The 26,800-nt window shown below is 36.5% G+C and overlaps 1 protein-coding gene across 3 annotated transcripts in view; it reads left to right on the top strand.

Moving 5' to 3' along the window:
* LOC119529489 (sulfotransferase 1E1-like) overlaps positions 1 to 16,822 on the top strand; it is a 35,352-nt gene extending 18,530 nt beyond the window's left edge. For 2 of the 3 annotated variants that reach the window (XM_037829930.1, XM_037829928.1), the window contains 4 exons: positions 2,158 to 2,284; positions 4,613 to 4,707; positions 11,094 to 11,274; positions 15,903 to 16,822. In XM_037829930.1, coding sequence (XP_037685858.1) covers positions 2,158 to 2,284; positions 4,613 to 4,707; positions 11,094 to 11,274; positions 15,903 to 16,015 — 516 coding nt within the window. In that variant the 3' untranslated portion in view covers positions 16,016 to 16,822. The remainder of the gene's footprint in view (positions 1 to 2,157; positions 2,285 to 4,612; positions 4,708 to 11,093; positions 11,275 to 15,902) is intronic. The other variant, XM_037829929.1, reaches the window with a different exon arrangement.
* Positions 16,823 to 26,800: the final 9,978 nt, after the last annotated feature.

The raw sequence follows: 26,800 nt of genomic DNA, 5'->3' as shown, positions 1-26,800 counted from the left end.
CACAGAATGTCTTTCCAATTATTTAGGTCTTCTTTGATTTCTTTCAGCAATGATTTGTATTTTCTGTGTACAGATCCTTTACATCCTTGGTTAGATTTATTACTAGAAAGTTGAATATTTTAGTTGTTATTGTGAATGGATTTTTTCCCTTGATTTCTTCTAGTGGTTGTTCATTGATTGTGTGTAATCTATTGCTTTTTTGGTGTTGATTTTGTACCCTAACACTTTGCTGAATTAATTTATTAGCTCTAGGAGCTTTTTCTTGGATTTTTCAGGATTGTCTTGTCCTGAGTCCTGTGCTAGCTAGTTGCATAGGAGTTCCCTTGTTTACAGGAGTTTGAATGCTTCCTCTACTTCCCAGGTGACAGACCTCCTTACATTCCCAATTGTTTCTTACTCTTCTTTAGTTTTCTCAAGTTGCTTTTGCCTGAAGGGCAAATTCTTGGAGAGGGGTATGCTGGGGAGGAGTTTCCCAAGTCAGTCTTTCCCAGCCAGAACCAGGCCCAGAACCCTCAATGGGGACACAGACCAGCTCCAAACTGTCCTGAAGAGACGGTAAGAGACAGCTAAGAACACTGTCAGGAGCTTCTTTCATGGCTCCCAAAACTTTCTTGACCTGCCCAGCAAAGTCAGCCCTTCAGCTGTCCCCCAAAATTCTAAGGAAGGATAGCATCTTTAAGTCTCCTCTGTTGCCTTTGTCCAGGTTGGATGGAATAATGGCCACCCTCAGAGTTGAGCTCCTAGTGATCTGAAGTCACTAATCAAAAGCCATGTTCAGCAGTTGGCCTGTGCCCATACTGGATCTTGGAGAAGTAGATTTTTATGTCCCTTTCTTGCACCCACCATCTTTGCCAGGGACCAGACCCTAATGTGGCCTCAGAGATAGTGGGGATGGGTGCCGGCACCTGCTGCTTAAAGTGATCTATATACTGATATTTGCCGTAATTTACCAGCCTCTTCCTCCTGCTTTTCCTTGAATGGCTACACAGTGTTCTACCAGATTCTGGAATTTTTATTTAGATAGTTCCTGTTTGTATGATAGTTGTTCTGGTGGGAGGGACTGTACTCTGGATCTTCCTACTCTGTCATTTTCCCACAATATCCAGAAATTGTCTTTTGGCCAGAAGTTTCATTTTTATTCTGTAATAGTTGGAGAGTTTTACAGTAGACTCTTAAAAATGTGAGTCTTACTTTTTATGAGTAAACCAGAAGATTTCTTTAAAACTTTTTGAAAAAGGAGAAACTTGAGTAAGGCAAGGTAACCAGCCTAATCAGATCCAATGAACAGTGCAAGGTCTGGAGTGGCCCTCCCAGAAGGTATTTCTTAGGTGCTGGAGGCAGAGGAGGAAGATCACAATTGCAGAGGAGTTAACTTTTGAAGATCTTTTTCTGGAGCATTGTATAGCAGACCTAGAGGAGAAGGTAGCAATTTAATCCAACTAACTCATTTAGTGGAGAGAAAACATGTCCAAAATGATCAGTGTTTTGCAAAGATTACAGAACTTCTTAGTCCATGAACTAGCAAATAAACCATAGAATTCTTCCCAATTTCTAGTTAATTGTGTTTCCACTGTATATATAAAATGGAAACTTGACAACGTGAGAGTAGAGATTATATTTTCACTGAAGCAAATGTACATTTAAATAAACCCACAGAAACATGTCTTTTCTGCACTATCACAAATGAGGAAACAATGGGCTTTTTAAAAATTTTTTTTGAAGTACACATTATGGTGATGTAGAATAAAGACCAGAGGACTTCTTGTTTACTGAATGATTTACCATATCATGCACTGTCATTGATTTACTCTCTACAGCCTCAGTTTAGTTTCTTTATTTATAGATTGAGGATGATTATAATTTAATTGGTCCAATCTATATCAAAGGGATTTGGGAGACTCATATGGGCTATTATATGTGAAAATTGCATAAAAATACAAAGTGATAACTAACATCAGACAACATTTCAAACCCAGCTGTCACTTCAGGATATTGGATGAGTTTTATTCTTTAGATTCTAAATATTTTATACATTTTCTACAATGAATATATATCAAATTTATAGCTGAAAACACAAATGCTTTCCTTTTAAAGCTTGATGAGATTATTTTTGAAAAAAAAAATGAGGTCATTTAATATATAATTTTGTCCTATTAGATGATCTATGTTTGCCGGAATGCCAAGGATGTGGCTGTTTCTTATTATTACTTCTTTCTGATGGTATCTATTCATCCAAATCCTGGAAGTTTTCCAGAGTTTGTAGAGAAATTCATGGATGGGCAAGGTAAGAACAGCTTCCTTTTCCTGTACTCTTTTAAAGTAAGTGATACAAGACAAATGACATCTTAGACCACAAATTTCTGTTATCTGTTATCATCCCTGATCTTTAGTCAGAGCATAGAAAATTTAGAAGCCCTTGAAGATTACAGCAAAAATGGGGTTTCCATACACTGCCCTCCTCCCTACATGGGACATGACTGACTCCCAGGGGTGGAAATCTCCCAGGCAATGTAGGACATGACTCCTGGGGATGAGCCTGGACCTGGTATTGTGGGATTGAGAAAGCCTCATTGACCAAAAGGGGAAAAGAAATGAAATAAAATAAAGTTTCAGTGGCTGAGAGCTTTCAAATGGAGTCAAGAGGGCATTCTGGTGGTGATTCTTATGCAATATATAGAGATCCCTTTTTAGTTTTTAGTGTATTGGAATAGCTAGAAGGAAATACCCGAAACTGTTGAACTGCAACCCAGTATCCTTGATTCTTGAAGACAATTATATAACTATGTAGGTTATATGGTGTGACTGTGTGATTGTCAAAACCTTGTGGTTCATACTCCTTATATCCAGTGTATGGACAGATGAGTAGAAAAATGGGAACAAAAATTAAATGAATAATAGGGGGCATGGTGGGGATGGGATTTTTATGGTGTTCTTTAGTTGTATTTTTATTTATTTATTGATTGATTTTTTGAGAAATGTTCAAAATTGATTTTGGTGATGAATGCACAATTATATGATGATACTCTGAACAACTGATTGTACATTGTGGATGATTGTAGGGTATGTGAATATATCTCAATAAAACTGAATTGAAGAAAAAAATAGAGTTCCCAGATATAGATAGAAATTTGCAGAATCTGGACTTTAGTCCAGCTACAAATAAATATATAGAAGTGTATTTATGGATTGGAAGCAGACTTTTTCTTCTCTAAGACTGAGACTAAGTGACCAATTCTGTCTTCTGTCTCTTTTTATTAAGAAAATATTTCACACTGTGGTATTACAACTCCATTGAGCAAAGAAGAAGGCAATAGAAGGGAAAGAATGTCTAATTGTTTCCAAGTATGATTCCAGATGATTTAGCTGTATTATTCTGGTTAACAAAACAGAGTCAGTATGTGGTTCATGGAGTTTAAGCAAGTTGCCCACGGCTGTACAGCTGGTAATACTGGCTACAATCCACAAGGGAACCTGAATGTCTAGGAAGCCCTTGCTCTTTCTACCCAGAATGGAGTCTGAATGTTTCAGCCAGATTTCTTGGACCAGTTCAAGGTTTTCTTAAGCAGAAATTCTGGGAAATTTTGCCATTGCATTGCAATCCAGTCTAAAGCAACTGAGTGTTTAGATTTGAGGAAGAAAAGATGCAGGAGAGTCTAGTGGTCACTAAAGAAGGTCAATCTAATGCTGATGTAATAATAGTAAAGAAAAATTGTATTAATGCCATTTTTGTATACAGAGAAGATAATATTGACCCAATAAAAGCAGTATTTGTGTGCTCTGTGCTTGTTATTACATTTGGGGGTAATTTGTGTGGAAGTACCATGAATAAAAAGTATTTACCAAGGTAAATGACCCACTTTTTAGGGCAAATGGAGATAATCTTGCGCCTCTGTAAAAGGATTGAATAAGGTTATTATATTTATTGTTATATAACTTTTTCTGTAAAGAAAAATTGTCTAGTAAAACCAAAGAACAGAAGAGGTATATAATGGCTCAATGCAAAGCAGAATACTTTGACTCAAACATCATTATTTTATTTACCAGCTTTTTATAGGATAAGAGAAGATAAGGGAAGAAAGGAGACAGCAATTGGTCAGATAATATCATCTCCAAAATCTTATCATTTTCCACAGAATCACATTGAGTCCCTTTACTATCTAAACTGCCAGTGTGTAATAAATACTCATATAGTAACTAGCTCCAGTTGATAGAGCTAATTTGCAAACTGTGCACTTGAGACCTGGATTGACTCTTCTGACTATAAACCTTGGATAGTTCCATTACTTCCATACCTTTTGCTAACAACATGATACACATACATAACCAGTTTCAAAATGTCTCATAAACTCTGAATCAAATAGGTGGGAGAGGAAGTTTCCTCCATCTCATAAGTAACCTTATAATGAAATTCAAGTGTATGTTTCTGTACATGAATTATTCAACATACTTTATTGCTATAGAGATATTTGCTTAAGGTGTTAGGTTGAACTACTAGTTGTCATCCAATGATCATTATTTATTTTTATTTGTTTCTATTCTTGTTTGAGAACCAATTTTCAAGCTGTATAGAGATGATACTATGTCCTTACATTGCTTGTCTCTTTGACTTTAGTTCCTTATGGCTCCTGGTATCAACACACACGTTCTTGGTGGGAAAAGAGAAAGAACCCTCATGTGCTAATTCTTTTCTATGAAGACCTGAAAGAGGTGAGAACCTGGAAACACATAGGCAACTCAATTTCTAAAATGTTGATATTTGACAACACATTGCATAAAAAAAAATCTGCCCTTAAGTAAAAGATGGTGTCCACCTCCAAAAGTTTTAAAGGGAGAGATCAAAATAATCCTCATACCTCTGCACAGATTTGAAGCTAGTAAATAAAAATCTTATGTGAATGAATACATTTTAATCACAGATTTCAAAAAAGTTCCAAAAATAAAATTTGACAGTAACTTTAGTTCATAAACAAAACAAAACGACCACCACACACATGCGTGCGCGCACGCACACACACACACAAACACACACATGAAGTATTCACAATGGACATGAAGAATCAACTGGTCTCTATAGATGTTGAAATTATCAGATTGGACTGTACAATACTTATGGTTAATATGTTTAAATAAATAGTAGGGGAAATTAAAATCTATACAAAGAAACAAGAAGCTATTAAAATTGACAGGGATGATTTGAAAAAAACAAATACAATTTCTAAAAATTACAAAAAAGAAAGTTAGAAAATCAAGGGATGGATTAAACAACAGATAAAATATAGCTAACTAACAAATTAATGAAGTGCAAGATGGAGGCAAGTGAATTCCATAGAATGCAGCATAGTGAGATAAATAGGATACTAGAAAATGAGAGTAATGGATATATAGGATAGAGTGATAAGGTTCTATATACATTAAATCAAACTTACAGAAGGGGAGAGTAGAGAGGGTGCTGGAATAGCAATAAGTAAAAGGGGTGATAGTCTCAGATTTTCCTCATAATCTAACTTTTCCTAACTTCATTAGTAATCTGAGTAATTTAACATAAAGATCACTGTGAGATACATTTTCACACCACCAGATTGGCAACAATTAAACGGTCTGGCAATCAGAAATATTTGTCAGTATGTGGATCAGTGGAAAGTATCACATGGCTGATAGGAGTGTAAAAAAATGCAATCATTATGGAACAGTTTGTCATTATCTAGTAAGGGCAAACATGCACATAATTGTCACCCAGAGATTCCACTGTTAGAGAAACTCTGGCTTGTGCCCATTAGGTTACAGGTACAACAATGCTCATATCAGCACTTTCCACAACTGTAAAAATTGGAAGCAATCCAAATATAATTATATCCAAGAATAAATGCATAATGGATGGCATAGTCGTATTGCAATATTGCAACAGAAAGGAAGAAACTTTGAACATGACACACCAATATGGGTGAACTTTGGAAATATAATGTTGATTAGAAAAAAAACAAAAAGACAAAATACATATACATACATTTCAAAATTGGTAAAACCAAGCTATGTACTATCTAGGGACACATACACAAGTTCAAAACATATAAAGTAAAGCAAAACAATGATTACTCCAATTGTGGGATAGCAGTGTTATGTTTGTGGGGTTGGGTGGGGAATGGGAGTGAAATGTGAAAAGTATACAAACAGAAACTAGAAAATGAGAGAATTAAAAAACTGTGAATATTCTATTCCATAGTTGGGCAGTAGATAATGGGTGTTAGATTCATTTTTATTCTTTAAGCAACATATTTATACATCTTTCATAATTTTTAAAAAGATAACAAATCATCTTTTTATTAAGAGAATAAATAAGAGAAATTTATTTTTTTTCCCCATCTTTTATTACCACCAAGAAAGCAACTGATCTGCATGTCATTTTTTTTTTTTTTTCATCATTAATCAGCAGCAGTTTAATCCTTTTGGGTGGTTGGCCTTTTTTTTTTTTTAATTGAGATTGTTCACATTCCATACAATTCTCCAAAGATCCAAAGTGAACAATCAATTGTCCATGGTACCATCATACAGCTGTGCATCCATCACCACAATTACCTTCTTTTTTTTAAAGTTTTAGAACATTTTCATTACTTCAGAAAAGAAATAAAGACAAAAAAAGGGAAACTCAAATCCTCCCATACCCCTAACCACCCCGCCTCCATTATTGACTCAGAGTATTGGTATAGTACATTTGCTACTGTTGATGAAAGAATGTTAAAATAGTACTAACTGTAGTATACAGTTTGCAATAAGTATACATTTCTCCCTATTTGCCCCTTTATTATTAACTTCTATTTTTAGTATCATACATTTGTTCTAGTTCATGAAAGAAATTTCTAATATTTGTACAGTTAATCATGGATATTGCCCACCATTGGATTCACTGTTTTACACATTCCCATCTTTTAAACTTCAACTTTCCTTCTGGTGACATACATGACACTGAGCTTCCCCTTTCCACCATATTCACACACCATTCAGCACTGCTAGTTATTCTCACAATAATGTGCTACCATCACCTCTGTACATTTTCAAATACTTAAGTTCAACCTAGTTGAACATTCTGCTCTTAATAAGGAACTACTCCCCATTCTTTAACCTCATTCTATATTCTGTTAACTTGTATTTCATGTCTATAAGTTTGCATGTTATAATTAGTTCATAGCAGTGAGACCCTGCAATATTTGTCCTTATGTGTCTGACTTATTTCACTGAATATAGTGTCCTCAAGGTTTCTTCATCAACCCATTTTTTTTAAGATGGTTTTGTTCACACCCCATATATTCCATCCTAAGTAAACAATCAATGTTTCCCTGTATAGTCACATATTTATGTCTTTACCACCCTCACTACTATCTATATAAGGACATCCCCATTTCTTCCACAAAGAAGGAGGAAGAATCAGAGAAGGTAGAGAAACAAAAGGAAAAGAAAAAGGAAAGAGAAAAAAAACATGACAGCTAGGAAGCAACAAAAGGAAAGACAACAGTTAACTAAAGTAGAATAAAGAGTCAGACAGCGTTACCAATGCCAAGTGTCCCATATGTCCCCCTCCCTTATGTCCCACTCTTACATGCATTTAGCTTTGGTATATTGCCTTTGTTACATTAAACGAAGCATAATGCAATATGTCTGTTAATTATAGTCTCTAGTTTGCATTGATTGTATTTTTCCCTCAATACCACCCTATTTTTTAATACCTTGCAAGGCTGACATTCATTTGTTCTCCCTCGTGTAAAAACACATTTGTACCTTTTATCACAATTGTTGAACCCTGTAGGTTTCACTGAGTTATGCAGTCCCAGTCTTTATCTTTCCTCTTTCCTTCTGGTGTCCCACATGCTCCTAACCTTCCTCTTTCAACCATACTCACAGTCATCTTTGTTCAGTGTACTTATATTGTTGTGCTACCATCACCCAAAATTGTGTTCCAAACCTCTCACTCCTGTCTTTTCCTTTCTGTCTGTAGTGTTCCCTTTAGTAGTTCCTGTAGTGCAGGTATCTTGTTCACAAACAGTTCTCTCATTGTCTTTTTGTCAGAGAATATTTTAAACTTTCCCTCATATTTGAAGAACAGTTTTCTTGGATATAGGATTCTTGGTTGTTGGTTTTTCTCTTTCAGTATCTTAAATATATCACACCATTTCCTTCTTGCCTCCATGGTTTCTGCTGAGAAATCTGCACATAGTCTTATCAAGCTTCCTTTGTATGTGATGGATCGCTTTTCTCTTGCTGCTTTTGGCATTCTCTCTTTATCTTTGACGTTTGATAATCTTATTATTAAGTGTCTTGGTGTAGGCCTATTCAGATCTATTCTGTTTGGGGTACACTGCACTTCTTTGATCCGTAATTTTATGTCTTTCATAAGAGATGGGAAATTTTCATTGATTATTTCCTCTATTATTGCTTCTGGCCCTTTTCCCTTCTCTTCTCCTTCTGGGACACCCATGACACATACATTCATGCATTTTGTGTTGTCATTCAAGTCCCTGAGATGTTGCTCATATTTTTCCATTCTTTTCCCTGTCTGTTCTTTTGTTTGTAGGATTTCATGTGTCTTGTTCTCCAGTTGTTGAGTGTTTTCTTCTGCCTCTTGAGATCTGCTGTTGTATGTCTGCATTGTGTCTTTCATCTCTTGTGTTGTGCCTTTTATTGTCAAAGATTTTGCCAGGTGTTTTTCGAACTTTCAATTTCTACTTTATATTCACCAGTGTTTTCATTATACACTTCAACTCTTTTGCCATATCTTCCCTAAACTTTTTGAATTGATTTAGCATTAGTTGTTTCAATTCCTGTATCTCAGTTGAAGTGTAAGTTTGTTCTTTGACTGGGCCATAACTTCATTTTTCTTACTGTAGGTTGTAGTTTTCTGTTGTCTAGACATCTGATTTCCTTGGTTCCCCCAATCAGGTATTCCCAGACCAAAATGGGCTCAGATCTCAGAAGAGAGCAATATTCAGTATCAGATCTCCCTGAGGGTGTATCTTAGGAGATTGACACACCCTGTGAGGCCTCAAGCTGCTGTGCTTTCCCTAATCTGCCCAGCAGGAAGTGCCCGTCAGCCTGTAACTACTGACTGGTGTAAGAAGGTGCGGTCTCCTTAGTCCTTAGTTTCTGTTTTGGCTGTGGAAACAGAAACTAAGGCTCTGGGGTCTGGTTCTGAATGTGAAGCTCTGGGGTCTGGTTCTGAATGTGAGGCCTGTAATAGTGCTGGGCACCACCTCCTTCCTCTTAGGGAAGCTATACCCCCTAGGGGTTTTCATTTGCATTTAAATAGGTTCTTTGTCTCCCTGACTCTGCTATCTCCACCCTTGTCTTGGTCAGAGTGCTGTGAACTGAAAATGGCTGTGGCTTTCTCCACTAAACTGCCCAGGTTGAGAGAGAGAAAAAATTACAGAAAGCCCCCCTTCAGGGCCAGTTCATGGTCCCCCCAGCTTCACCTGCCAGGCAGTGATAGCACCCGGTCCTCTGGGCTCTTTAAGGTCAGTTGTCACTGAAAGCCTCTGTCTACTTGTTGGGGATTTGTAGCTTGTATTGAGCAGTCCACGTTTGTTAATAAAAACCCCAGTTGGAGCTAGACTGAGGTATATTCGCTTGTTCAGAGAGTGCTGCTCTCTATCACAGCAAGGTTTTGCAGTTTGGGCTGTTAGGGGAGGGGGTTCCCTGCTCAAGTCCACAGTCTTTACTTAACAGATTTTATTCTGCTATCTCAGGTGTTCCTCCCAATCCAGGTTGGTGTATGATGTGTGGACAGACATGGCTGTCCCCCAGCAGTTATTCCATATTATTTTTAGTTGTTCCTGGTTGCTTATTAGTTGTTACAGGGGGACTAACTAACTTCCACTCCTCTCTATGCTGCCATCTTCTTTCTGATCTGCATGTCTTGATCACGTGTTTGAATAGTTATTAAAAACCAACAGGGTTGAAATCATCCAGAATTGTTTTGATGAGGACACATTTAAAATGAAATTGTGTCTAATACTTAAAAAATTGAATTAGCTCTCTGTAGAATTCAACACTAGAATAAATTTGAATATGAGAAACAGTCATGATGTGTACCTCTTCATGTTATATAATACTGTGTTCTGTTACTAGATAGCAAAGACACTTAGTAAGTTTAAAATGCACACAAATAAAATTTGTTGGTTAATCCACCCCACCTCCCACCAAAATTGTACAGTTTATTTCTCTTATATCTTTATTTGGTCAATAATGGCCATATTTAGGTCTCTACATCCAAATCAATAAAGAGCTGAAAAATGAATATTTTTGTTTCTACAATGAATCAAAAAGAAAGAAAATAAGACATGTTAAGAATGTATGCAAAGATCCAATCTTGTGAGGAAGATAGACAAGAAAAATAAAAATTACAAGACTACACATATGCTAAAATAGACTTATATGGGAATTTATGGGATCAGAAAAATGGTCACCTAACTTAAATTGGGACAGCAAAAGAAATCATCCCCAAGAAGATGATACTTCAGCTAAAGTTTGCAAGGCAGGTATAACATTTTATGCAAAGAAGTTGGGAACAGCAAGGTAAGTAGAGGGAACTGCCTGCTCAGATAAACATGACAGTTGGTACTGCAAAAAGTTGCATTGGATGGTTTGGCAGGATAATATGGCAGTGACATGGAGAGTTTTCCAACTCATGGAGAGTTTTCCAACAAATTAGGAGAAAAAGAAGAAAGCCATGTGCATGTTCTTATTCCCCAAATTTGAACTTTCATAGGGGACCTTAGTCTTTGAGAATTTATCCTCATATTCATGGATAACATTTGTTGAGCACATTCTGTGTATCAAAGTCTAAAACAATAAGCACCTTACAAACATTACCTCATTTAATGCTTCTAACAACCTTAATGTATCTTTTATATACATTTTATGGATGAGAAAAATGATACTTAGGTTAAAAAAATCACTTTCCCAAGAAGTGGCATTCCTTTGTTCTCTATTGTTTTTCTCATTGGAAGTCTAATTTCAATATCAGTGATAAAGGGAAAGAGTAACTATTTTTAAAATCAATCCAATTAGCAATTTACTCAATTTTAACTTTTTTTCTCTCTCTCTAGGATATCAGAAAAGAGGTGAAAAAAATGATGCAGTTCCTGGGAAGGAAGCCATCAGAGGAGCTTGTGGATAAGATTGTACATCATACTTCATTCCAAGAGATGAAGAACAATCCAGCTTCGAATTACACAGCAATACCAGAAAAGGTCATTAACCAAAAAGTGTCTCCTTTCATCAGAAAGGGTGAGGAAGTCATGTGGTTTGCCTCCATTACTACCAGAAGCTACAGGTTGAAATGGTTATAAACAATAACCTGTTGAGGTCTTCTCATGGTCTATTTATGAGGTTTATACAGCTTATGTTTTCTTCAGTGCTGGTGCCTTCTTGGGTACCCTCTTTAACAAGTTACCAGTACCTAGAGGCATAAATACTTGATTACTACTACTCAATTGCTATTATATTTTTTATTATTCAGTATATGTAGAATATGATATTAAGAATGACCAGCAGCTTCCTCAGCACCAGCACGAATACCACAGTCTACTAGTTACCATTTACTAAGCCTAACTATGTGCCTTGGTGCTGTGTCAGGTATACTACATAGATATGTCTCTTTAAATTCTAGCCAGAAACTCAGGAGAAAGTCTCTATTATTACCTCATTTTGAGATGCAGAAACAAACAGAACAATTAGTCAGCTTTTCCTTGAGCAATTGACAGAAACTTTTTAAGAATAAGTAGCAAAGCAGGTGTTCTAGTTTGCTAATAGTGTTGGAATGCAAAACGTCAGAAATGGATTGGCTTTTATAAAAGGGGGTTTATTTGGTTACACAGCTACAGTCTTAAGGCCATAAAGTGTCCAAGGTAACACATCAGCAATCGGGTACCTTCACTGGAGGATGGCCAATGGTGTCCAGAAAACCTCTGTTAGCTGGGAAGGCATGTGGCTGGTGTCTGCTCCAAAGTTTTGACTTCAAAATGGCTTTCTCCCAGGATGCTCCTCTTTAGGCTGTAGTTCCTCAAAAATGTCACTCTTAGTTGCACTTGGGGTATTTGTCCTCTCTTAGCTTCTCCGGAGCAAGAGTCTGCTTCAACATCCATCTTCAAACTGTCTCTCATCTGCAGTTCCTGTGCTTTCTTCAAAGTGTCCCTCTTGGCTGTAGCAGCTTGCTCCTTCTGTCTGATTTTATATACTGCACCAGTAATTTAATTCATACCCACCCTGAATGGGTGGGCAAACACCTCCATGGAAATTATCCTATCAGAGTCATCACCCACAGTTGGGTGGGGCACATCTCCAGGGAAGTACTCAAAGAATTACAATCTAATTAACACTGATAGGTCTGCCCACACAAGATTACATCAAAGATAATGGCATTTGGGGGACATAATACATTCAAACTGGCACATTCCACCCCTTGGACCCCAAAATGACATTATCTTTCCATACACAAAATACATTCATCCCACAATATCACCGACACTTAAATCATTTCAGTAACAATAGCTAAGTACAAGATTCCATCAAAATCAGTTATAGGTGTGGTCAGTCCTAAGGCATAATTTTCCTCTGGCTGTGGATCTGTGAACTTAGAACAAGTTATGTACTTCCAATATACAAAGGAGGGACAGTCATAGGGTAAACATACCCATTGCGTAAAGAGAAACTGAAAGGAAAACAGGGTTAACAGGACCAAAACAGTTCCTAAAACCCACAGGACAAACTCCATTAGATTTCAAAGTCTGAGAGTCATTAACAGAATGATGTTGAATCCTTGGGGCTTGAGAGAGCAGAAGTCTAACCTTTCCTAAGGGCCTTTTCGGCAGCCCTTTCCTCTCCAAATGCTGGGGTGAGTTCTCCAACATATCCACACACTGGGGAGACCACCTTCTCAGCCCCACCCTCCTCAAACATCAGGGAAGTACCCAGATTCCCTTCCATCTCCAGGGCACATGCTCAACCCCTTCAGAACAGTGGGATGGCAGCCAGGCTCTCCCCAATTCCCTGGGAATGTGCTCCACCCTTTTTGGGACCTGGGGTAGCAAAACTCTTCTAGAGCATCAAGGAGGAATGCCCCCCCTCAACTTCCAGGGTAAACTCACCCTTTCCATGCATGCGGGACACTCTGCTCTCCCAGCCCAAGGCCTCTTGACTACAGACCTCAACCTCCATGGCTCTGACTTTGAAGAAATTTTTCCCTCAATTTGTTCCTTGTCTGTCTTCTCCAGTCCAGACTGGCAATGGCTCTGTCTATAAAGATCTCACAAAAATTCTGTTGGCTTTGCATGAAGCACACAGGGGTCAAAGCTGTCAGACAATAGGACTTTCCACAAATCCTTTCTGCTTAACTTCTTTTCCAGTCTTGATTTGTACTGAAATGGCAGCTGGGTTCCATGTTTGGTTACATCCTCATGTTGGGCTGTAGCTTCTGGGATTCCATCCACTGGAAGCCTGTAATTTTCCAAGCCATCAGCTTCTGGTTTCTTTGAACCCAAGAGTTCAGTCCTCAGTTTCTCTCTCTCCACTCGCATTTTACTATAAGCTGAAAGGAGAAGCCAGGGTACATCCTCCACACATAGGCTGGTGATCTCCTCAGCTAAGTATTCCAGGTTGTTGCTTTCAAATTCTTACTTCCATCTGGCACCAGGACTCAGTTTTGCCAAATTCTCTGCCGCTTTAAAACAAGGATTGCCTTTCTTCCAGTTCACAATAACACATTCATCATTTCTGCTCAAGGCCTCATCAGAAGTATCTTTAGAGTCCCTATTTCCACAAACAGTCTCTTCAAAGCAGTTTAGGCCTTTTCTATGAAGCTTCTCACAATTCTTCCAGAATCTTCCCCTTATCCATTTAAAAAGCCATTCCAACATGTTTGGTATTTTTAAACTCAGCAGCACCCCACTTTTCTGGTACCAAAATCTGTTCCAGTTTGCTAATACTGCCGGAATGCAAAACACCAGAAATGGATTGGCTTTTATAAAAGGGGGTTTATTTGGTTACACAGTTACAGTCTTAAGGCCATAAAGTGTCCAAGGTAACACATCAGCAATCAGGTACCTTCACTGGAGGATGGCCAATGGTGTCCGGAAAACCCCTGTTAGCTGGGAAGGCACATGGCTGGTGTCTGCTCTGAAGTTCTGGTTTCACAATGGCTTTCTCCCAGGATGCTCCTCTTTAGGCTGTAGTTCCTCAAAAATGTCACTTTTAGTTGCACTTGGGTTATTTGTCCTCTCTTAGCTTCTCCAGAGCAAGAGTCTGCTTTCAATGGCCTTCCTCAAACTGTCTCTCATCTGCATCCTGTGCTTTCTTCAAAGTCTCCATCTTGGCTGTAGCAGCTTGCTCCTTCTGTCTGATCTTATATAGTGCTCCAGTAATTTAATTCAGACCCACCCTGAGTGGGTGGGCCAACACCTCCATGGAAATTATCCAATCAGAGTCATCACCCACAGTTGGGTGGGGCACATCTCCACAGAAACACTAAAAGAATTACAATCTAATTAACACTGATAGGTCTGCCCACACAAGATTACATCAAAGATAATGGCGTTTGGTGACATAATACATTCAGACTGGCACAGCAGGAATTAAAATACAGTGCTGTTTAACCAAAATATCAAAATATAGTTAGGTGAAATTCTATTTGGGAAGATGTGTGGCCTGATGAGAAGGAGCCAGTTTATGAACTCAAAAGCATGTTGGATATGCAGAATATTGGGACATCTTCTTACACTAATATGTGAGGAAGCAGAAACAGAATGGAGAAAATCTTGCTCTTTGAACCAAATTTTCAGTGGAAGAGTCAGGGAATTTTTAAAACAATATAAATTATGACCCGCCTCTAGGTGAAATCCCGGAGCTAATTCTCAAATTATCTGTGTTGTAGTTACCTACTACTCAGATTATCTCAGTCTCCTTTTCCAAAATATCCACATATATTTCTAAGGTAAAAACCTGGACTTAAAATAATTATCATGCTTGCAGAAGGCTGCTTATTACTGTTCATTCAGACCCTGCCCAACCCTCAGGGTACATATTTTCTATCTTCTGCTTTTTGGGTTATTTCACCTTGAAAGCTGAGAACTTTCAGAGATTTGGGGTAGGGGAACCACCTTCCAATCTAAAAAGGAGGGTTACTTCCTTCTGTCAGCCTAGTGTTTGGTGTGTTGGAAAGGGAAAGGGAATGGTTTGTTCAACTCTTATAATAACCAAGGATGGAAATGCTGAGGACCTTCCCTAAGCGGCAGCGGCAGCAGACACGGAGAGGAAACAATGAATGTGAGGGGAACGTGAATGTGAATCAAGAATTAGATATTGGAGTTGAAGGGAAAAGGGACAACTTCCAAGTTTATTCTCTGGATAGCTGGTGTTGCTATTAACCAAGTTATGGAAAATGACAAAGAGAAAACACAATTTGGTGGGGAAGAAAATGACTTTATTTTTAAACTAGTTGAATTTGGGAGGCTTCTATGGCACCTCGGGTGCGATGTCATATAAAGAGTTGGATATGGATGCATAAAGCTAGATTTGAGTATTATCAGCAAATAAGACCTTGGGAGTGGGTGAAACATGGATCACAGCCTGGTAGCCCCAACATTTGAGGGGGAGATTAGAGAAGAATTAAGTGAAGGAGTGTAAGAGACAAGAGTTAAAAAATGAAATTTGCTGTACTTTTTAAAAAATAATGAAGGCAAATGCATCTGTACAAGTTCAAATACATCTAGTATTTATTATATACATTTTATTTCTATAATAGAAAATAAAAATAAAATTTGATTATCAGTTATCAACAGTAATAAATATTAGAAAACCTCATGACTCTGGCTTGAGAACATAATTAATGTTTATTTGTTTTTAATCCTCTTTTGTTACAGGTATTACAGGAGACTGGAAGAATTACTTTACAGTAGCCCTGAATGAGAGATTTGATATGCATTATGAGCAGCAAATGAAGGGTTGTACGCTGAAGCTCCGAACTGAAATCTAAGAAGGGTTCTTTTCCTAATATTTCTGAGATAAAATTTCCAAAAAAAAAAAAGAGAGAGAAGAAAATTGAAAAGTTATTTTCAATTGTTTTTTAGAATAAGATCTGTAGTTAAATTTCCTCCATGATTTTTTTCACTTTCTGCAAAATGGCTTAATTTGGAATTTATCTTTCCTTAAGTGGTAGTCTGAAGTTGGCCCTTCTTTTTGAATTATGAAGCCAGGTCTGAAAGGAAACCTATAACTAATTGTGGGGGAAAAAAAGTATTCATGGAGTACTCTAAGTTCTTTGGTCCAAATCCTGAAATACTTTAAAAGGTCAATATTAATGTAGTAAAGAAAGCATGCTGGCAATTTCAAGTCCATCAGTCACTTAAGAGTTGGATTAAGCTACTATGTTTTAGGGTAATTTGTAATACTGAAAAATATAACTGATCCAATGTGGAAACAAGCTGTTTACAGAGACTAGGTTTCTTTCTCCACAAAATACAAACCAATTGCAAAGAGAGAAATGGTGACATTAAGATGGACAAGCCTAGCATATTCCAAATTGGCCAGGTAGCCAAGGATAACATATTTGTTACATGTCTTTTTCCAGTCCAACAGAAATTAAGCTCAATGAAGGCATGGGATTTGTTTTATTCGCTGATATAAACCAGGTACACAGAACAGACTTATACATAGTGGGTTCTCATAAATATGTTCAAGAGTTTCAAAAAGAAATTGCTTATGCTCACTCTTTTACTAATTAAAATGTGCTATTCTCATTTATGTCAACTATTGAAACCATTAAACATTAATTTTAACTGAATTATCCAGTACTTTTGTTCAAATCTGTGAATCTTAAGTCCAAAGTTGCCTGTAAAAAGGGGCAGATTTATTATACGTAGTTTAGAACAACTATTCAGAGTTAAAACATTACATTTAAACTTGTCTCTAACTTAGCAATTATTTTAAGAAGGGTCTGTGAAAAGCGATTGTATTTGTTAATGTTACTGAAGTAAAAAGCAATCCCAAATCTCTGATTAACTGCAACAGTACAATCATGTTACTTTTAGGCTGCCACATGGTTTCAGGCTTTAGACAGGGTATGATTCTGATACATGTATTTTTCATTGAGACCCAGCCTGAAGGAACAATCCCTTTGGAGGACATGCTCATTTTCAAGGCAGAGGAAAGAACAAAAGACTAAGTGTAAAGTGTGATTTCTCTTAAAGCATCATTGGACTATTCTCACTTCTGCTTACATTTTATTGGCCAAAGCAATGAGATAATGGTTAAGCTCAAAGTCATTGGGACAGTGTCTTAATTTCCTAGATGCTAAAACAAATATTATACATATCCCCCACAAAATTCATGTGGCTTAAACATGAAATTTTTGGCTCACAATTTGAGGCTAGAAGTCCAAATTCAATGCATCAGCAAGGTGAGGGTTTCTCCCAGCATACTGTGGCTGGGGCTAGCTAGTAGCTATCCTTGATCCCTGGCTTTTCTGTCAGATGGAGATGTCCTCTCCTTTCTCTTCTGGGTTCCCTTGACTTCCAGCTTCTGGCTTCTCCTCGTGGCTTCACTCTCCATGTCCAATTTCCTTGGCTTATAAGGATGTCAGCCATATTGGATTAAGGCTCATCCTCATTCAGTTTGGGCAACAAAAAGCCTACCCTTAAGTCCTTTATACTTAAAAAAAAAGATTCTGTACAGCTTAATCATCAACTTCACGCAACTTAACAGACCTCATCTTTTGCCATCCTCACATGTAAGATGAATTAATTTTGGTCAACTGAAAGAACATTCAGAAACTTCCATTAACCAGTTGCTGCAGAAACAAAATCTGGACCTCCAGCTTCTCAACACAGGTATCTCGTAAGTGATTTATCAACCGTGTCCTTAAAGTGACCATATTTTAAATACTACTAAATTCAACAATTAAAAAATTTGGACAATAAGGAATGGGAAATAAGGATTTTTTTTTGTCATAAAAGGAAAATATTTGAGAATTCTTAGGTCCAGATTTCCTATCATACAGACACAGGGTTAAATTCATATTTAAAGTTGTGTTGAAGTATTCTGCTTTATTAATTTTCAGGATTATAGAGTAAAAAAAAATAATTTTAAAGCCTTTTAGTCTTCACATTCTCAGTATTTCTATTTAGTTTAAAGGAATATTCTTGCATGGTCCACTGCCAGGCTGAGTTTTAAGAAAATCTGCATGTGGGAATATAAGAACCAGATTTAGGCAAGTATACAGTTTTTTAAAGTCCGCTTTTGTGAAATTCTTCAATTTCCAAAAACAATGTGTTGTATAAATGCGAGGTAAATGCATTTGCCATTGATCAGTACTTTGTTCTCCTTTTCTAAAATGTGTTGACTCTATGGTATATTTTTCACTACCGTGTGTGTACAATCATTTTTATAATTAAATCTGAGAACCACTACAGTGATGTGTTCTTCAAATTTCTGGAAATTCATTATTTCTTAAAGGATTTTGAAATGAGATTTGAGCTATCCTCTTTTATTCATGTGCACCTTTTATTGTCACTATAATTAATAACCACTTCTTGATCTCTTATACATCTCTTTTGATTTTGGTTTGTTACCAAAGCCATATTCTAAGAGACCCACATCAGTATAAAAAGTCCTGCTAAATCAAGGGCCATATCATGTTTTCATTTGCTTATTTTAGTATGTTAATGTTTAAATATGATATTTTAATAACAAATATAAAAGGCTTAATATGGGTTTTAAAATCCAAATATTTTGTACTAAACAATTCTAGTAACTCAGATTACTATATTTTAGGTTAATGCATGCGGCCAGTCAATATAAGTTTTTCAATGAGCAAATGTTTCACAATTACCATAAAGTAAAATGTCTAAATATTTTCCTCAGAAAATCAACCATTTATATATTTGAAATTTATCACCCTGTATTCTGAAATTACATTTTCATTTTTAATGGAATATAAATTTTTCAGCTATCAGTTTGTTTAAAGCTATATTGGACTTTAAAATTACTGTGCTCCCAACTTACAATGGGGATAATATAGTTTTAGTTGAAGCTTTTTGAGACCAAAATTTCTAAATACACTAAAAAAGGTTTTCATGTGATTAAAAAAGTTTATTCATTGGGTCTCATGACTTGTTTAGTATTTCATAATGGTTGGGGTAGTTGAAGGATGTTTTCTCAACATCAAATAGATCCTTTGTTCCCCCTGGAATGTTAGAAATTTTATATCTTTGTTCATTAAATCTAAGAGAAACTTCCTTTTCTTGTGCTTGGAAACTAAATACAAATAAGCTTAAAAGAGTCTTTGAAACTGTTTTCAAAATTTGATAAGGATAAGCTTTAAAAAGCCCTTCATAAAATTTCAGAATACTTTCAAGGATTTGTGGCAGGCAGAATGTAAGATGGTCGAGTCTTACATAGCAAGTGAGTTAGAGGAAGTAGCTATCTACTTCTGTGAAGAATTGAAGGACAGCTTTATTAAACTTCACAATGTACACATTTATCACATATCATTTTACTGCATCTTAAGAGTAGATTTTTAGAGAGGAAGAAGAGTAGAGATAACATTAATCTTTCCTAGAGAAGAGAAATGCATTGTTTGGAGAAAAGTTTTTCCATGGCATCTGAAGAGACACATTGTCCAGTCAATTTTCTACAGGTCTGATTCAGCCGTCCATGAATCACTTTGCTATCTACTATCTGTGGATATGTGGATTTAAGTTTAACCTAATCCCAATTTTATCCTCAAGTTAGCATAAGTAATTAATGCTTTTAGCCTATATAAATACCATTATTTCTCAAAGACAGTGTTTTCTACCCTATCCCCCAAAGAAACTATTGCTATAAAAGTTACAGTACTCATAGAAGTTGTAATGGATAAGGAAGAAGGAAACAATGAAGAAAAATTTTTATAGCAAAGCATATCAGTTTTGGCTAAGAGAACAAAAAGGAATTGGTGTCACCAATTTTAGAGGAAACAAAATCTGTATTAGTGGTGTTAATGAAAGGCTTTTCTGCAAGATATTGTGTGGTTGAGAAGGGATTATGGGAAGAATTGACCTATGTTCTGGAAATAAAGTTCTGCAACAGAGTGGAAGATCCCACAGTAGAATCACGGAAGCATTTTCAGCTCAGAGTAATAGGGGCTGGAGCTGCAAGATGATACGGGCAGTCATGGTGGGGCAAAACTTCATTGTATCTGTTGCTTTTGGCAAAGCAACAAGTACCAGAAATCATTTACAATTAAAACCTACCGTAATACTCACTCTTCACTTGACTGTTGACTTTTACTTCTCTTTATTATTTTCTCTTCTCTTCTTTTACTTATTTTTTAAGTGGACTTTATTTTTTAGAGCCTCTGTAGGTTTACAGAAAAATTACACAGAAAATACAGAGTTCCCATATACCCTCTCACACACATGGTTTTCCCTATTATTAACATTTGGTATTATTATGGTATATTTGTTACAACTGATGAACCAATATCATTAGAATTATATTATTCAAGTTCATAGTTTACATTAGGGTCTTCTACTTTAAGTCAGCACATAAAACTTGAGTATGTACAAGTGTGCCAAAAAGATGTAGATAGTGGAGGATTTTTTTTACCGTACAAAATACAGTTCCATCAAGATTGACAGAGGTGGAGCTGAATGTGGAGACAGAAAGCAACTGTGAAAAGGGAGGTAATAACACATAAATGAGAATTTTTTGACTCTAAAGTCCAAGAGCTTGAAAAATGCTGCCTATTGGTATCAGATACTGGGCCAGGGGCTCATAAAACTATGTTCCAGATTTAGTTTTATGAGTGAGTGCTTAGGAACATCTGAAAGTCTTAGGTGTTTGGGAACCAGAGAACCCCTGTCTATTCCTGGGCAAGGACAATTTATTTATAGATGATAATGCTACATTTCTGTTCATCTGCATCATGATATAGAAACTTTGAGTATACTTTCAGTAATTTAAAATTCCTGCAGTATATCATGCTATAATAAACAGCAGAAAATAAAGATAATATGTAAAAATAGAAAGTATAAAGAAGTGACAGATGATATCATTTTAAGTTTAAAATAATGAAATATATCTTTTAATAAAAATATTAGATTGGTTTAAAATCAAAACAGATCTCATACATATACACATTTCAAAGAATTTTTAACTAAGAATGGGCTAAAAAATTAGACATACAAAAAAAGGCAGTAACACAATGTTTCATAAGATAGTATGAAAAACAAATGATAGAAATATCCATTTTTAATACTATTATATTCAATAATAAATACAAATTTTTACTATATTTAATAATAAAAATAATCAATCAAATTTTATGCTTCAAATAGCATACCTTCAAATTAAAAAAAACAGACATTTCAAATTTTAAAGGCACAAAGAGAAATTGATAGACAATATATCCAACAGATTAAATTTTAAAAGGACTTAGGAGGTTTGAAAATATAGTGATATTTAATTCATTTCCATGTTTGTGTGTGTGTAAATACATACAACGTTTATGCTTATAATAGCAACAGCTAATACAGCTTTCAACAAAGTGCTCATTTATTGGCACAAGAAAATCATGATCAAATCCCAAATGTAGAAATTGTGATGTGTGCATACTCTGGACAAGCAAATTAACATAGAGAATCTAACTTAAAAATTGTTTAGAGAAAAAACCAAACTGAATATATTTTCTTAAAAATAGCTATTGATTCAGCAAAGTCTTTATATATTCAAACACAATTTAGTAAATAATAAAAACTAGAATATAATGAAATTTCTGTACTTTGACTAAAGCTGGGATCTGTGGAAAATTCAAAACCTTAAAGGTCTTCACATTGAGTTAAAAAAAGCCAACTAATTATTCAAATAAAAAATAAAAACCCAAACTAGATAGGAGCAAGAACAACACAGCGACACAGGAAGGAAACTGACCTCCTTTAAACCTCCTCCCTACCCCAACACAGACACAAAGAGCACCAAAGTTGTGAGGGAGCAGTATTAATGCAGAAAACAATGAATTCAAAGACAGAGGGGATAAAAATTAAAATCGTAACTATATTCTACAACATACCTCTTGGAAATGGGCAAAACATTGTTCAGTAGTGGAAGTCTTTTCAACCTCTAGTTAAAGTATATTTTAGTAGAGGAAAGAAAAGAAGGCCCTAAGTCATATTTGAACAGTGTCTCCAGTTAGTCAAATGAGCTTTTCACTAGACTGCAGCACAGCAGAATAAGGATGATCTCCAGAGTGTAACACAACTGATTACAAATTTTCATTTAACTACTCACAACCTGTTTGATTTTGGGAGATGGTCACAGCTTCTCCAAGCCTTATTTTCTTCTTTTGTAAAATAGAGATAAGCAATATTTATCTTTAGAATTGCTATAAAGATAAATTATTATAATTGTCTATTTTTCAATCTTTTTCTTAGGCTTCACATAAAACCATACAGCATTATGGTGACAGAAAGACAAAATTGCTAAAGAAGGATACAAAGATAAAAAAGTAAACTCATATATGAACACACATATGTACATTTTTTTAAAAATGAAGATACATGTTGTTATCCTATTTTAACATGTGTTTCCTTTTAGGTTGCTAAACAAGCCATACCTTTTATAAAGCTCAGTTGTTTAAGTTTTCAGGAACTGTGATAATGATCTAACCAATCTCTTCCATTGTTGTGGTGCTGAGAGAGCTGTTTTCTGGATATTATTAGGCCCCCGGGTCCAGAATCAAGAGGAATATAGTTAACTCTTCCACCATCAAATACCTACTTTAATAAAAATAACAAAATAGTGGTCCTTTATTCCCGTTTGTTGGGGGCAGGGTATGGGGAAGCTAACGAAATCAATTTAGGATATGTCAAATTTGAAGTGCTATGGGATACTAAGGAAGATATCCTGTAAGCAGTTTAATATACACTTCTAGATCTCAGGAGCCTGATCTGGTTTTAAATAAGGATTTGGGTGTAAGAGCTTTCCTAGGAAGAGGGTACAGTAGTATCAGAAAAGAGGGTCTGGGGTTTAGAGATGGGTGGGATCTAGATGCAAACTAACATGGAGGGGATGGGTAGAGGAAGGAGGTTAAAAATAACTCTTAAAAGGAAGTTCAATATATGAAAGAAGAAAACCAGAGGAAAGCGGTACAACTAAGGCTAAAGGCAAAGAACATTTCAAAGATCAAATAGTCAAGTATTCAGAATTTCAGATTGGTCCTTGCTTTCAGTTGGTTATGAAGGACCTAGAGGTAAATTTCCTAGTAATTACAGTTATCCGTAGGACTTTGATCTGAGTTATTTTTCCACAAAACATGTCTGTTATGGGGAAATTACATTATACTTTGAAAGCATGCTATTATTGATCACTCTGTTGCAACAATGGAAACATTGGTTAGGCCTAGAAACAATTTTCATACTAAAAGGGTAGGAGCCAAACATTTGCTGAGTGTTTATCATGCAACAGTCCTGGAAATAGGAATTTCACACATTCTCCTATTTAATCCTTATACAAACCATGTTGGAATATCATATCCCATGTTTTTTTTCTAAACGAGGAGACCAAAGTATCATGGCTAGACTTTCAAATAGGTTGTAAAACCACAATTTGTACAATTTGTACTCGGACCCTGAAAGCACTGAAGTCACTACTTTTACTTCCTCAGACCGCCCTGTAATTAAGAAAGGAGGCCCATGAATCTACTCAGCATGACCTCCCAGAGCCACTGTATTTTTATAATGTGAAATAAACTTTGCCCTCAATTTTACATCTATTGTGTAGGACAATTATTTTCACTTTTTCCTCTATGTATGCAATACAAATTCTTTTGAATAACTGTTATGTACAGTAGTCTCTATGGCAGTTACAGTGGTTAGTAAAAAGATGAATCAAACATGGATCCTTTCTTCAAATAGCTTACAGTTTAGAAGGAAGACACCCATGTAGGTAAATAGCTGTAAAACAAGGTAGATGTATAAAATCCTCAGAGACAGCATAATACAGAGGTTAAATGCCTAGGAGAACAGAGCTGGAAGTAATTCTTTATCTTTTATTTACTTATTTGGAGGGCAAATTATGGGAGGAGGTCACCTTGGAGAAGACTTTCCCAAATCAGTATTCTCAGACAAAACAGGGTCAGGAACCCACAAAGTGGGAGCAGCCCAGTTCCAAAGAGCCCTGTGGAGAAGTCAAGATTGATGCCAGAAAGTTTTTTGACAGCTCCCTGAAGCTGTGCTTTCCTGTCCAGCAGACAGCATACTTCAGCAAACTTCTCCCGGCAGCTCTAAGGAGGCCCTGCTCCTTTGAACCTCCACCGCCTTTGCCCCTGTCAGTAGTGGGGCTGAAATAATGGCCATGACGGTCCTTGACCCAGATGGGCAAAAACCACTATTCAAAGCCAGGACCCAGCGATCCAAATTTGCTGATCAAAAGCCATGATCAGTACTCAGCCATGCTCCCACCTTTCACCCCTCTTCTTGGGGAAGAGGGCTTCCATATCAGTCTCTGTCTGTGGCAGCCAGAAACCAGAATCAAGGTGGCTAGCCCTGAGTGTGGGGGATGGGTGCCAGCAGTGACTGCTGAGTGATTTACTCAGTTTTTTTTTTTTTTTTTTTACCTCAGTGTCTCAGCTTTTTTGCCCCACTTTTTCCTACATGCTGTACAATGCTCCCCTGGCCTCCAGAGCCCCAGAACAGTTTGTTTTGGATGGTTTCTGCCAGTTCACCAGCTGTTCTTGGAGGAGGAGTGAGCACTGCAGCTCCCTACTAGACCATCTTCCCTAGAAGTTCCAGTATTTATTTATTGATCAAATCACAAATTAATATTGTATTACTCAGGGTTCTGTAGGGAAACAGAACCAATAGGAAATATCTGTAAATATGAGATTTTTTTTTTTTTTTGCAAGAAGGTAAGTTTTATTGAGAATACATCCACAAGGATCTGGAGAAAATATTCCCAAGACCAGTTTGAAGTGAGAAAGGGGATTTGGGCTTTAATACCCCAAGGAGACAAAGAAATGACAAAGGTACAGAAGAAAACAGAAAATTGGGGAAATAAAAACAAGTAATAGTCACAGGATTCATTAAAATTAAGTAATGGTCACCAGCTTCATTCTTGTTTGGCCATCATATCCTGTTATCTTATAGGTCCTCCTCTCTTTGCCGACCATTCAGGCTTTGATCTTGTCTTCGAAAAGGGGAAGGTGCTGACTTATTAGCCCGTAGGTTGTTTTCTGGAGCCGTTTCATCCTGCTTGTGGGATGTTATCTTTCCTCTGAAAGAAAAACTGGGGAGTTCTCATTAATGTAACTAAGAATAGAGAGTAAACTTTTGGGACTAAATCAACAGTAAGCCATTCCAGCAAGGTTTTTTTTCTTTTCTTCCTGTGTGCATACAATGCACTTTTTATGAGATTTTATAGGATTTGTCACACATGACTGTGTGGATACACAAGTCCAAATTCCATAGGGCAGTCTGAAAGCCGGGAATGCTGATGAAGGTCCTCAATGAATTCTACAGGAGATGCTGGCTGGCTGGAGTCGAGATGGAAATTTTCTCTTCTGATTCCCAAAATCAACATTTCACCTTTAAAAGACTTCAACTGATTGGATGAGATGTCTCTTATTGCTGAAGGTAGTTTCCTCAGTTGATTGTAGATACAATCATCTATAGATACAATCAATTTACTGATGATTGAAATCCACAAAATGTCCTCACAGTAACAATCAGGCCAGTTCTTGATTGAACAAATAATTGGAAACCATAACCCAGTAAGTTAAATCATGAACTTAACCATCACAAATAGTTATTTTTTTTCCTGTCAAAGCTTAAAACCATGTTTCTTAGATATGACAGAAATTTAAGAGACTAGAAATAAAGTCTGCTTTACTCTGCTAGCTCTAGTATGTCCATTACTCTCAAACTTTGCAAGATTGTTTAACACACAGATGAAATTAGCCAGGAACTAGGCAGCCAGAGGCTCGCATGATAGGAAGTAGATCATCTTGCTAAGGCTTTTGGGTTAGAGTAGCATGAATGAGACTATCTGCAGAAGTGGAATGATCAGGAGTGATGGTCACAAATGCTCAAAGATTGAGGAATTCCCTATAGTGTCAGTTATCATGAGAAAAGTGAGGAATGAAGGATGTTCAGTGACAGATAATTTGACTGCATGAGGGAATAATTAACATCATAGCCCATGCCTTAATCTTGCTCCTTGCTGCTTTTTGCCAATTAAATTGGACAATGTTAACTTGAACTAAGATTGTTTATAGGATATAGTGTGTAGGAAAAGAACATGGCCTCATTCATTATATTCCTAGGTACACAAAAAATAAGTAATAGACATGTGTACTCAGGTCACTTATTGCTGTGATAGCTGCTGAAGGTTATGTGAAAAATGTAGGATAGTATTTGTTTTGCTTTTGAGTGCTTATAAATGTATGACTCAGCATTTTAGGTACGGATATCCTGATGCAATTTTCCAACAAGTGAGTGTTCTCTTAAGCTGCCCATTGCTTTCTGTTTTTGCTCTTGTGACTTGTTAAAACATATAGTTTGGTGATAAAAGAATGTTAATTTTACTGAGAATTGCATAATGTTGGAAATGAAACAAACTGGGGTACCATTTTGTACATTTTGCATATTTGTTCAACAAGGAAAATATGGTTCAGAAAAATGAGATAAGTAGGATTGTACTGCTGGTTTGTAGAAGAGAGGGACCCAAATGCTTCTCTTCATGTTACCACTGTGGCATGTAAAAGAGCCTCACAAATACTGTATTCCTT

Source organism: Choloepus didactylus, chromosome 3 (genome assembly GCF_015220235.1).
Source record: "Choloepus didactylus isolate mChoDid1 chromosome 3, mChoDid1.pri, whole genome shotgun sequence".
Classification (NCBI taxonomy): Eukaryota; Metazoa; Chordata; class Mammalia; order Pilosa; family Megalonychidae; genus Choloepus; species Choloepus didactylus.
This window is presented reverse-complemented; position numbering and strand designations above follow the sequence as displayed.